General features: G+C 42.8%; 1 protein-coding gene across 1 annotated transcript in view; it reads left to right on the top strand.

The window, feature by feature from the left end:
• The window catches only part of LOC122796295, a gene marked incomplete in the record, with an annotated part of 1,783,369 nt that overhangs the window by 981,319 nt on the left and 788,366 nt on the right, over positions 1-13,684 (top strand). Inside the window, 1 exon segment of the mRNA XM_044064662.1 lies at positions 4,351-4,471. Within this exon segment, the coding sequence (XP_043920597.1) occupies positions 4,351-4,471 (121 nt within the window).

Here is a 13,684-nt window from a genome sequence, read left to right as displayed (position 1 = left end):
CTTTGCTTTGAACCTGCCACCCCTGCTGCCTGCCATTGATAACTTGGAAAACCTCACTGTTGGCCGTGACCTGTTCAGAGTACATCTCTGAATTACAAGCCCCGGTGTACAAGAAATGGTTCATCTTTCAAAAGGATAGTCTTCCCATTAGGATGACCCTTACCTTTATTCCCAAGATTGTATCAGAAATTTCTCTTAACCAAGCCATTCACCTACAAGTAAGTAGTCTTCCTGAATCCCTCCAAAAAGAGAATCAGCCATCCTCTTGATGTACACAGTCTGCTTAGTTTCTTCCTTCATAGGACAAAATTCCCTAATGAGGCTGATAAACTCCTGGTGTCCTTTGCAATGACAGAGAGAGACCTCTAAGAAAGCATTTCATTTCCAAATGGATGGCCAGTTGCCTAGCCTTTTGCTATTCTCACCATGGAAAATAAGTTTTCCCAGTAATATTTAAACTCATTCAGATTCTTGCAAAGGCAGCAACCACAACCTTTTTAAAATGGGTCCACTTCATCTTGGAAACAGCTACTTAGTTCTCTGTGTGCACCTTCACTAAACATCACAACATGGGTGCTGTTTCCAGGGCCAGATCTGGTTTTGCTTCTGCCATTTTTAGGGTATCCTCTACATGGCACTGACATCCTGCCAGTCACTTTTTGCTTGGCTTTGGGAATATTCCAAAGATTCACTACTGCAGTAGTGACAAACTTTTTTTCAGTTGTTGGGTATTTACCAAAATTGTAGATATTCTGGTAGATCAGTTGCAGTATCCTTTTCCTACCACCTGCATCGCGCACTCCTTTATCTAAAGCCCTTCTTGGATTGGGGTGAGTACAATGTCGAATACCTCCCACTCGGTTCCAACCCAAGTAGTAGCTGGGGTAGGTACCATTTCCAGTCACCCCCATTCATTCCCTACCCCTAGTCAGAGTTGGCAGTGGTGTTGGTCATGCTTCTCCTAGGGAGCTAGCAGGCTTTGTCATAAAGCCAAGAAAGACTTGAATGTAGTGTAGATGGGCAACTTATACTAAGATGACCTGACTTTGAATAGGGAGGGTTTACATCTATTGGGGTGGGGAGAAATTATTTGGTATTTGGGCCAACCCGTCCGCATCCTGCAGGCAAGAAATCCCAAGATTCAGTACAGCAGTGATGGTACTTTCCCACAGTAAGAATACTGCAACATGGAAGAGAGGCATTTATGTTTATGGTAAGATTTTACACAGTTATTCTTTAATTACACAGCACAGCTGTAATCTGACCATCCTTTAATTAGAAGTCTTGGGATTGCCATGGCCTGAAATAGCTTGGAACATGTTTTTTTTTTTTTTTCCCTTTCCCATCCACTCTTAAAACTTGAAAATTAAACCAAACTTGCCTTAATTAGCTTTTAGGGCAAAGGTCTAAAGTGGTGTAGAAGGTGTTAGGAAAACCTTGATCATGGGTAGAGAATGGTAGGGTACTGAAGTCTAGACTTGTTAGGCCTTCTGCAGCTGAAATCTCAGCAGCCAGGACTGCCACAGTAGTAATGCAGTCAGGTATTTACTTTTATGGTAAAAGTTCTTGCATAATTTATTTTACGCAGACTTTTTCAGATTCATAAACTGTATTGGTTGCGGACTGTGGAGACAAGTTTATCAGTAGAAGGTGAAATTTCATTCTGATCCAGCATATTGATGTACAATGAAGGTTCAGATTACTTCTGAAATACTAAAATTAAATTTGAAGCAGGAGAATCTTGCTGTCTGACGTTGTAGGATTTGTTATGCTGGTAGAAGAATGAAGTCCTGGGATATGAGACATTTAGGGTGTAGCTGAAGAGGAAACTGCATCAGTGAATATAAAAGGGAAAAGCCCCCCCCCCCCAAAGTATAAAAGCATAATGTTAAATAGTGGGTTCATATCAAATGGACCCTCTCTAAACTGTGAGATGCAGTAGTGTTAATTAGCGTATTTGCTAATTAGAATTAGCTGTCTGACCTAGCTAATTAGAATTGGCAGATGTTTAAACTAATTAGGCTAATTAGATTTTAATTGTCAACTCACTGTCAACTTGTCAGTCCAAGTGTTCAACTTTAAAACAATGTAGCTAATGTCATATAAAAGTTAAACAGGATCTGTAAGTACATGTTTAGCTAAATCAGTTGTACAGTAAAAACATTTAAAACCCATAAAATAGTAAAATCATCAAATAGTAATGCTCATCAGTTGGTCTCTGCACGTGGCAATGAGCAAGCAACTCCAGTGATGCATCACTAAAGTCTGTTTCACCTAGCTGAAGCAATGTAGCCAGCAGCACTGCAAACCCTTTCAGCATTTGCTGAAATAACAGGTGTACTTGTATAAGGTTGCAAATGATTCTTGGCACGCAGTGTCACCCCAGTTGACTAGCGGCTCCATGCTGCTGTATGGTAATGCCAAATAAGATCCCAATTCTGATATTATACTGTTTGCTGGTGTTTTCCATCATGTACCAAAACAGAATTATCCGCCTGTGAAGCTGATGGTTGTTGCTATGGTGTTGGTGCATGGGCGACTTCTGCAGGTATGCGATGTTTATATGATTGACTTTGTACTTGTATCTCAGTCAGTAGTACCTGTCGTGCTGAGTTGCTGTCACTTGTATCTGTTGTCCACCTTCAGCTTGAATCGTGGGTCCACAGCTGTGGTGATCAGGCAATGTGCTTGGTGAAATAGATAATCATATCTGTTGCTCAACTATGCCAAGAGACCAGACTTACTGATGTACAATTTTGTAGTTCAGTCTTCTGTGTTCTTCTGTGTTTCTTCAAGGCAACTATTGTGTGTAGAATCTGACTATCACATTTTCAGATTGCAGGCGAACAGTAGCCACTTCAAATGGCCTCAAGATCTGCTCCATTTCTTAAAGTACAGCAAAGTAACTTGGTGTGAGTAGTTCTGCATCGCAGAATCACTCGCTGAAGGGTTCATTCTTGTGATTCGATCTTGTTGAAGTCCTTGACCGTTTACGGGTCCATCGTGTACTGTTCAAGGATGGAATTCAGATGCTTCTGCTTCCCAACACCTTATGACGAGCTGACATGAAACTATCACATTTGCTAAGACATTGTTTATCTTTGAGGCTTCAGCAAGTCCAGAGTGAACTGCCAACTGCAAAGTGTGCCATGCACACGTAGCGCACAGGCATTGGACTGCTACCCTCTTCGTTCTTCCCAGTCAAGTGAAACATGCTCCACCTCTTCTGCTTCATCTTTATCACCTTCCTCCTGTTCGTCTACATCTATCACATCAACAGGCTTCAGGATGCCTGCACCATGTTGGCATTATCTGTGACTATTCTGACAACTGTCCGACTTGTGAATTTTCATAAGATTGATAAATTATGGAAATGATTTTTACCATTTGAGTCCATAAACTTCATGCTCACCAGTCACGTTTCCATTTTTTGGTTGTGTGTGGATGACTTGCTTACTCCGAAGTAGCCATGCATACACCAACTGGACTATATATCACCTTGGGCACAGCACTGAAAATAGTTTGTCATCCATCTCAATTGTCTATCACCTGTATGCACGGATCGTGAAATTGCATGGTAAACTTTGCTCTGGAATATGATATGACTGTTGTACAGCACTCATTAGAAAACTAAATCCTTTCGACCAGACTCAAAGGAATCATCCAGCACAAGTTTGATGCCATATCATCGACTGTCGCACAAAATGTTTTGTGACAGCGGACAAAAATATTTGGAGAAATAAATACCATCCAGATCCCGTTGTGGGATCTTTTCATGTTTCTTTCTGCCGCATGTGTGCTGTATTTGTCAGGGTTACACATCTTCGAGTGACTTAATTAGAAGTCACTCTTGATGGCTTCCAGTCACCGGTAATTCTTTTCCTGTAGGTCATACAAGCTCCAGAACTTTGTGTTTTATCATTTGTAACATTTAGTTTAAAATCAGTGAAAAAAGTTTCAACATTATGTGGTATTTCTTGAACAAAGTCTGCCATGTTTGCAATCAAACTGAACTGGAACAGGCAGACGAAAGTTATGTGCAGTGTAGGTAACTAGGTAAAGTGCAGTTCGGAACTGTAATGGATTGCTGTTACGGTAAGGTAGTAAGTTAATACACTGTTAGATTACTACATTTCTATCACTGGTAAATGCATAACAAACTTGTTATACAATTTTATTTTGCTTGTAAAATATATTTAAGCTTCTAATTAAGGCATTTTAATAATTCAAAATGCCTAATTAGAATTAAATGATTTATTTGAAGTAGAATTACCGCATTTTCTAATTAGCGAATTAGGCAACATAGGTTGGTTTCTTTATTGTAGTTAAGTTTGTTTTTTTTATTAACAGTTTCTGATTTGGGGCCACCACCTAAACTTGGCAGATTTGATATTGAAAGAGGAAGACCTGATTTTAGAGGTGAATTTGGAGGACCTGATGCAAGATTACCTGAGCCAAACTTCAGAGAAAGGTAGTTAAATAACTTTGGGGGGAAAAATGCATATTAAGGCATATGCATGCAGGACTGCCCTAAGACCCCCTACATGGAGGAATTTGTGTACTAAAAACCAAAGCATTCAATTTATGTAGATGTTACTAATCACTTGTAATGTACATTTGTCTGTAATGTATCTATAACATACACTGTATGCTCAGTGATTGTACAAATACCAAGGTAAGAATTAAGACAATAATTTGAGGGTTTTTGCAGTTTCTAAATCAGCTTGTACAATCTTATTTAATGCTGCTTGCAAAATGAATTGCATCCTATTTGTTTGGCTTCTTGCATTTCTCAGTCAGTTTTTCAATGTGGTGGAGATTTTAGATGAAAACTTCTTGCTGGATGCATATCTTTCCTCTGAATTGCAAATGTACTATCTTCTCAGTGGGATACCAAGTTGAGAACACCTTTTAACTTTGCAATGAGCATAGACAGGTTGTTTGGAAAACTTTGTTCTTAAATAAAAAGAAAGTGATATTTGAAGATTTGGCTTCTCAGTATCTGCTGAAGTAGATCGTTATCATTTGGGGGGGGGGTACCCTTTCATGTGTTGTAATTTATACAGACACATTACAGCCATGATTTCCTGATAGCTACACAACTTTTCTGGTGCTCATACAGTTAATGGTCTGTACTGATAGCTGTGGCTTCCCAGCTCTGAGTCTGGATTGATTACTTGGGTCACTGACGAGTGTCTGCATTTAATATGAAAGGAAGTTGAGCTCATATTTAGGGGTGAGAAATTGTTTGCCAGGTATATTAATATGCACATTTGGGTTGTGTGTTGACTTAAGTTTGCAGTCTACTCCTTTTGGTCTTCTGGTTAGCCTTTTTGTAACCTGCGTTTTAATGTGATTTTGTTGTAACACAGCATTATGAAATTCAGATTTGTGAAATGTTTGCATTATTTCACTTATTTCCAATAGTCCTTTCTTCCCCATCACTCTGGTCACTTATGTATGTGCCCACACACACACACACACACACACTATTAACAGTAGACTTCTAATTCTATGCACCCTCCTAAAAGCCTTAATCTACCTGCTTTGCTTCTTTTGTAGTACCCTTCACCTCTTCGTCAGTTTGATCCCTGGTTTCCACTTTGTTATAGATTTTTGGCTGCTAAAGTAATATTAGTAAAGCCTTATTTTCTGTTACTACCACTTTTCTTGATAGCTGCACACCCTTTTTGGTGTTTGCACAGTTTACGTGCTTGCTATGGGTAGTACAGGCAGTTTGAGAAATGCATGTTACTCTATTGCACACTTAAGCGAGATGGAACTCCAGACTACTACTGAGCAGCGTCTCTGTAGAAAATATTGGTTCATCTAAGAGTGGCACTAGAATATTTTGAGGTACATTTTTAAACTCCTTCAGTTTTGCATACTCTGAAAAAGCATGCTTCCCAGTTTCTTCTGACTTCCCGCTTCAGAGTCAGGGAAACTGCTTGAAGGTGTGCAAGATATTTGCAATCTACTCAGGCTATAAAACTATTTCCATTGAAATCAATTCTTTGAAGCCCTGCAGCCATCCCCCATTGGTCCTTTCTAATTTATCTGCCTAAACTTTTATCCCAGTTCTCCCTAGGTTTCTCTGGCTTTTAGAATCATGTGCAGTTCGGGGGCATTCAGTCACTTGTTTGATCTTCGTGTTTCACTGTTGCAGTCATTACATTTGGTTATCTGCCTGCAGGTAGCCCTCAGCCGGCCTGAATATCAAAGTCTTGGGTCTTGCGTCGTATGCTCTCTTCTTCCATGACGTCAGGTTAGTCAGGGTTATAAACCATGCAGCTGACGCCATTACATCAGTCTTTTTAGCCATGCAGTGCCTGAAGCAGTTTGCAAGTGCCGGTCGGCCAACTCTTGAAATTTTATTTGAGTTTCAGAACAGAAGTCTTCAAAAAAGCTAGGTACCCCATTGGGGATCCTTTTTCTTCCTCTAAACCGATGTCAGTAAAAGTTAAGTTGTATTACCTGTGGAAAGCAAATACCTCAAAGATTTTCATTTGTACTGCATTCCTTGCTTGGGACCAGACCACAATGTCCCGTGCTGTCTGTTTTGTGCCTTATTCAGTCCTCGAGCTATGTGTCGTCAGTCCATTTTTGCAGCAAACTGTTTTGGTATTCTGTTTAATGATCAAGAAATGGCTTCGGTAAGCCTTCTGACTACCGACATTCTGAAAAAACGTAAAGAAAGACAGACCGCATAGGTCCAAAGCTGCCGACGCTTCCGTTAACCCAGTCGCCAGTTTGCCGTTACTCAGTGAGGTGCTTTTGCAGCTACTTCAGATTCACAGGCCTCTACTGAAACCCATTCTGAGTCCGGTATGTCGCGAGATGCTTCGACCGTGGAACCTGCGGATGTCTACTTTGGATGGGTTTAGAGCCGCTGTGCAGGCACTGGCTTCAGAGGGTGTATTCAGGCCTACTGACTTGCATTTCAAACCAATGCCATCATCTTCAAGGCCTAAAACCCGACCCACGCCTAGAAAACAGATGTCCAAATCGCATGGTGTCAGGCCCGTATGCCTAAAAACAAATAAGAATGGATGAAAACCTTATTACTTTAATTAGGTGAAGCCAGCCTTCTCCCTCTGAGACCTAGAACTGATTTTCCTTCTGATTTTCTGATCAGGATTCTGAATTTTCTGTTTCTTGATTTTCTGTTTCTTGATTATCAGGATTTGCCCTTTTCTACCTATGAGGATTCTGATGCAGAGGGACTCCTTTCCCTCTGCTTCCCCTCCAGAAGATTTTTCTTTTGGTGAAACCTTACACACTTAGGGAGCATTTCTGCTGGGAAAGCCAGGATTACTCTGACTCCAAAAAGAGGCTTAGGGAATTCTTACTCCCACCTCATCACAAGCCTTTAGCTATCCCTCCTGTCCTGGACATTGTAGATGATGCCTTCTTGGGATCTTGCCTGGTTCCAGACACCTTACCTCTGGCTCCCAGGAAACCTGACCTGTGTTAGAGGACCTGACTCTCACAAGTTCCTCTTCAAGAACCCTACTGCGGGCCCAGAGACCTAAAGGCATTCAAGCTACTACTGCCAAAAACCCTACCCCCTCTGATAGAGATTCCAGGGCCTTGGACAGATGGGGTAAGAAGGTATACACTTCTGCTACTTTGGCCATTAGGGCCTTAAACTGCCAGTTTCATATGTTAAAGTATCAGCAGCATATTATGGGACTAAAACAGAAAATGATTCCTGAGTGTGCTGAAAATAAAGAATTACAGGATTTAATGCATTCTGCTGAACAAGTTGATAAACATACTTTCCAATGTGGTTTTTGACTCTACAGAAGCATCTTGCAGGGCTGCTGTCACTGGGTCTGTTCTTAGAGGGCATCCTTGGCTTATGGAGCAGAATTTGCCAGATCATGTTAAAGCTAAATTACTGTATGCTCCCTTAAACCAAGACCGCTTGTTTGGCAACAGAGTAAAAGTCCTTAAAAAGATGGAGGAAAAAGCTAAATCTATGCAAACTATTAAAGATTTCCTGCAAGTACAGCCTCCCAGATTCAGTAAGCATTTGCCTTCTAAGAATTGGTCCTTTCCTAGGCTTACAGGCCCAAGGTACTCACAGGCCTAAGCATTGGGGGTTTCCACTTTAAAAACTGGTAGTAGTAAGACACCCCTATGGAAAATTGTCACAATGACTTAACCTTAAACCTTCCAAGCCCTGCTTTACTCCCTGCCCCCTTAGGGGGAAAGATCACCTTGCATGCAAAAACTGGGAACTCATTACCCAGGACAAATGGGTTTTAAATAGTTTCCCAAGGATACATATTCCACTTCCACACCTTACCAACCCCAAACGGTTGGCCAGACCTACCCACAAATCAGTGGGCAGAGGCTCAACAGCAGGTTCTCTCTTCTAAGTATCAGGGCTATTCAGCCTATCCCAGCAGAAGAAAGGGGATAAGAGTTTTACTCTACTTTTCAAGGTACCCAGAAAAGACAGCTCCTGGTGTCCAATCCAGGACCTCTATTCTAAACACCTTTTTGTTAATCCCCAAAATTCAAAATGCTAACACTTAATCAGCTGCTTCCTATGCTAGACAAAGATGCCTGGTTGGCAACCTTAGACTTAAAGGAAGCCTACCTGCAGATTTCAATAAGGGAATCTTGCAGGAAATACCTGCGCTTCAGAGCAGGCTACATGCACTCTGTTCTTTGCACTTCCCTTTGGTTTATCTACTGTACCCAGGGTATTCACAAAGTGCCTAGCTCCAGTCATTGCATTTTGCAGGCAAAGAAATATTCAGATATACCCATACCTGGACAATTGTCTAATTCAAGCAGAAAGCTATGACATGCTACTATTTCTGGCATTTGTAAAGAAACTTCTAACCTCACTGGGGTACACCATAAACGAAAAGAAATCTCATCTAGTACCCTGCCAACAAATTGTATTCCTGGGAGCAAACTTGAACACAACTTTTCTGAGATTTAAACTTTCCCACTTTTCTGAGATTTTAAAAAAGTTCAGTTACAGGCTTGTTCTTGAACTGTTTGTAAGTTTCTGTGAGGCCATTTTTTGCTTGGGCTAAAGGGAAGTCTCTGTTGATCAGTGGCAGTGAAAAACATTGAGCAGCCTGCCTGCCCCTGTGGGGAGTGGTTACTGACTTGAAACTGTAGTTTTATTGGCCATTTTGGGTCAATTCCAAAACTCCATCTTCCTCTCTTAAAACCCTCTTTTGCGTGGTTTTGCACGCTTTTGAGCATAGCGCAACAGCGGGCAGCGCCACCTAATTGGGTTTAAACTATTCCTGGCTCCACAAAGTCTGCTCTTGACTTTTTCCCTTGGAACTGCTCTATCTCTCAATTTAAACACCATATTCTCATTGTAAGGCCCTTCACTGGTCCAATTAAGTAATCCTACAAGTTAGCACTATTAAACCATAAGCACTACTTAATCTTATCCTCTGTACGATTACCCTGTCCTCTATTGGTCCGTCTTAAATTCAGTTTCCCTATATTACTCTAGCATGTCCAAAGGTCAGTCAGTGGTTTCCTCTCCAGTCCAGCTGGTGAATCTGAGAATTTTGAGGCAATGTTACAACTGTCTCATGTACACGGACAACCCTCTCCTCCTCCAAACAGGTTCAAATATATGAGAGATGCAACTATTTAGCCAAACTGGAGGCTGAGCTCCCTCATCTCAAAACTGGTGTAACCAGTCAGGAGGAGAAGATAACCTCACACAACACAATTCCAGTATCACATAGTCCCACCACATCAGCGAACCAAACACATAAATACACAAAAACATACTCGGAGGCTCTAAATAAAAAATCTACCTAAGCAACAGAGACCTCCCAAGCAGACATCCAGGCAAACGCTACCTCAAAACAAAACACGCACAACACATAACCCACAAAGTCAGTGTGCCAAGCAGCCGCAGCCAATAAGGCTGAATAACACACCTGATAAACAAGGAACAAGAAACTAAGGGTAATGCTGCTAAACGCCAGAAGTCTTAACCTCAAGATGCATGCACTCGAAACTCTCCTCAGTATGGAGAACATCGATATCTGTGCAGTGACAGAAACCTGGTTCAAGGCTCCAGAGAGCACCCCAGCACTACCAGGCTATACCCTCATATCATGCTTTTTGGCCCCAAAACCCGGACCGAACCACAAAAGGAGGGGGAGTTTCCATATTAATCAAGGATATCCACACCACCAGGTTAGTGGCATTGCACAAAGTATCGGAGACCATCCATGTGCAACTAACAGTGGGCAAAACTGCTTTTCAGTTTATAGCATCCTACAGACCACCCTCTCAGTCAGGAATCCCACTCTGCTTTCCTGAAAACATTGTCGAACATGAAGATCTCTCCGAACACCATTATATTGGGTGACTTCAACTACCCAAACATTGACTGGGAGCACTACTCAAACCCCAGCACCTTAGCCCAAAGGTTCCTGGAAATTATAAACTCAAATGCTATGGAACAACTAGTCACCACTCCCACAAGAGGGGACAACATACTAGACCTGATCATTACCAACATGGGGACTCTATGCTCCACACCAGAAGTATATCACTCATTAGTAAGATCAGACCATTAATTAATTTCACTGGATGTCCACATCCCGACCCCACCCCCAGCCCAGTAAACCACAGTGAAAAACTTCTCAAAAGCGAACTTCTCAAAACCGAAGTGGAATCCTTCAAGGCCCCAGGGCCAGTGGAAACTACGGCCCAAACTGCAGAATCCTGTATAAACGCATTATACGGACATCTCCAGGAATGCATGGATCATGCTATCCCAAACAAAATCAAGACCCAATCATCCAAAGGCAGACGCCCAGTCTGGTGGACCCCTGCCATAAATAAACTGTACAACAGAAGGAGGAAGCTACTACATGATAGAGCAAAATCCCTAATAGGGAAGGCATCTCTGATAAGTACTAGCAAAAAATTACGATCTCTCTCAAAATCCTCCAAGGCCAGCTTCGAGAGAAAAATTGCACAGGACACCAAAGACAATCATAAGGCTTTTTTCAGTTTAGAAACCTGGCATGTAACTCCCAGACTTGTTCTGAGTTGATTCTAAACGGCAAAAAATACACTGAACCCACAGACATGGCCAATATCCTGACAGACAGGTTCAGTGCAAACTTCTCCACCCCCCCCCCCCCCCAAAAGAGCAAGTATCTATCCCGGCAGAGGGCTGCCTCCCAGACATCTCTGATGCTCAGGTGAAGGCTGCCCTCTGCAAAGCAAAAAAAACACTGCCTCCATGGGACCAGATGGCGTCCCAGGTTGCATCCTACATGAACTCCAAGAGGAACTAATCCCTCAAATAAAACAGCTATACAATCTCAGCCTCACTACAGGATATGTGCCCACAGAATGGCGTACAGCAACAGTGGTCCCACTCCACAAAGGTGGATCTTCTACGAACCCTGGAAACTATCGCCACATAAGCCTGACTAGCTTAGTCTGCAAGGCTATGGAGAGGATCATCATGGAGCTCATAAACAAAGACATTGGGGACCTACAGACACTAGATCCTACCCAGTTTGGCTTTGTCAAGGGCAGATCCTGCCTTTTGAACCTGGTTGACTTCTTCGAAACAGTCACCAAAGCCATAGATGAAGGGAAGGTAGTCCACACAGCCTATCTGGACCTTGCAAAGGCATTTGACACAATACCCCACTCTGGCATCATAGATAAGCTATCCAGCTTAAATATAAACCCCTATGTCACAAGATGGGTCGCAAACTGGCTCAGACAGAACCCACAGAGAGAGTTGCTGGAGCCATGTCCGACTCGAAACCGGTCACAAGTGGCGTCCCACAGGGTTCTGTCCTGGGACCACTCTTGTTCGGTATATACTTTACCGTGGTACAGGCAAACGTGGGAGGACTATGGCTCACCAAGTTCACGGACGACTGCAAACTGGGCGCCATAATCAACTCTCCAGCCGACACAGACATCCTTCAAAAAGGTCTCACAGAGACAGATAACTGGTGCCAGCGCCATGGTTTAAAGCTAAATGCCAAAAAATGTATAGTCATACCCTTTGGCAAAAGCAATGTGCCCACAAATTACCACATAGGCGGAAACCCATTAAGTACAGAGAAAGTTATTAGGGACCTGGGGACCCAAGTTGATAGCAATCTCTCCTTTGAAAACCACATTGCCAAAGTGGTTAGAAAGACCTTCTACATAGCCCACCTCATCACGAAGGGTTTCATATCTAGATCAAGAGAGGTAATCGTGCCCCTTTATTCATCCCTCATCAGGCCCATCATAGAATACAATGCCCCTTTTGGGATGTACCTTACCCGACACCTGCAGCAATTAGAAAGACCCCAAAAGTATCTCACCAAGAGGATCAAGGGTCTCAAACAGATGCCATATGCTGCTCGGTTAAAAAACTCCAGCTCTACTCAGTTGCATACCGCCTACTTCGAGGCGATCTATGCCTGACATACAAAGCTATGTCAAATCCAGAATTAATGGACATGCTCCTCAGTAAATCTAAATCCCTTAGAGCCACACGCTCGGGACTTGAACCTCAGCACAGAAATAAATAGAACTTGCTGGAGGGGCAGGTTCATAACCCAGAGGCTCCCTTCGCTCTGGAATAGAATTCCAGTTCATGTGAGGCAGAGCACCTCACTGAATCTCTTCAAGAAGAATCTCGATAGGTGAATGGGGGATTGTAGGATTGTCCCAGGGATTACTCCAATGTCACTATTAGACAGAGGCACAGTAAACTAAACCTTAAAATGGGCACAGTATACTCAAATCAAGGGGTGGCGCAAGTCGTACAGAAACGGGCTAGGCTTATAATTCCCCCAGGGCAGATAGCCCAGTATGAACCTATGAACTTCCGAGATGGCTTACCTCACGCCAGAGAAACAAGTTTTTCACAGCCTACTCCAAACTACTGTCCACAAAGACCCAGCTGTCTGCAAGGAAAATCCTGCAAGCCCTGGGGTTCATGGCCTCTTGCATTCTACTAATTCCATATGCAACATTGCATATGAGGAAACTACAACGGTATCTAAAAAGCCTATGGTGTCAACATTCTCAAGACCTGGAGTTAGTGATTTCCATCATTCCTTGTAGAACGACTCCTTTGGTGGCAGAGGCCTGCTACCACAACAAGGGACTGCCATTCACTCTACCCCTGCCGCCCAAACCCTATATGATGCAACAGACTATACATGGGGGGCTCACTTGGCAGGGCAGTTTATTCAGGGCAAATGGAACCAGAGACAGATGCACCTGCTATCAATCAAAAAATGTTAGTTGAACAGAATTCCCTGGCAGCCTTCAAGGACCACATCCTGCCAGGACAATTATTGGTAGGCAACACTACTGTTCTGTGGTACATAAGCAGGGGGAACCCATTAGTATCCTCTCTGAAGACTAGCCATTGCTCTGTAGAACACAGCCTTGAGCTAACAAGTGCACCTACAAGCTCAGTTCCTGCCAGGCAAGCTGAATTCACTGGCAGATGACCCAGGCAGAAATCTCATGGACCCACATGAATGGAAGCTGGAACGAAAGATATTCAACATTTTGAGAAACAAAACAAATGGGGGGAACCCAGAGGTAGACTCGTTTGCCTCCCCTCAGCACTACCAATTGGACAAATTTTGCACAAGGACTTCCCACAGTCAGGCTTGGAAAGTGGATGCCCCTTTCCCCTCCC

The sequence above is a fragment of the Protopterus annectens genome, chromosome 3.part0, assembly GCF_019279795.1.
Source record: "Protopterus annectens isolate FY-2018-M chromosome 3.part0, PAN1.0, whole genome shotgun sequence".
Taxonomy (NCBI): domain Eukaryota; kingdom Metazoa; phylum Chordata; order Ceratodontiformes; family Protopteridae; genus Protopterus; species Protopterus annectens.
The sequence above is the reverse complement of the archived record's forward strand: the minus strand, read 5'-3'. Positions and strand labels throughout refer to the sequence as shown.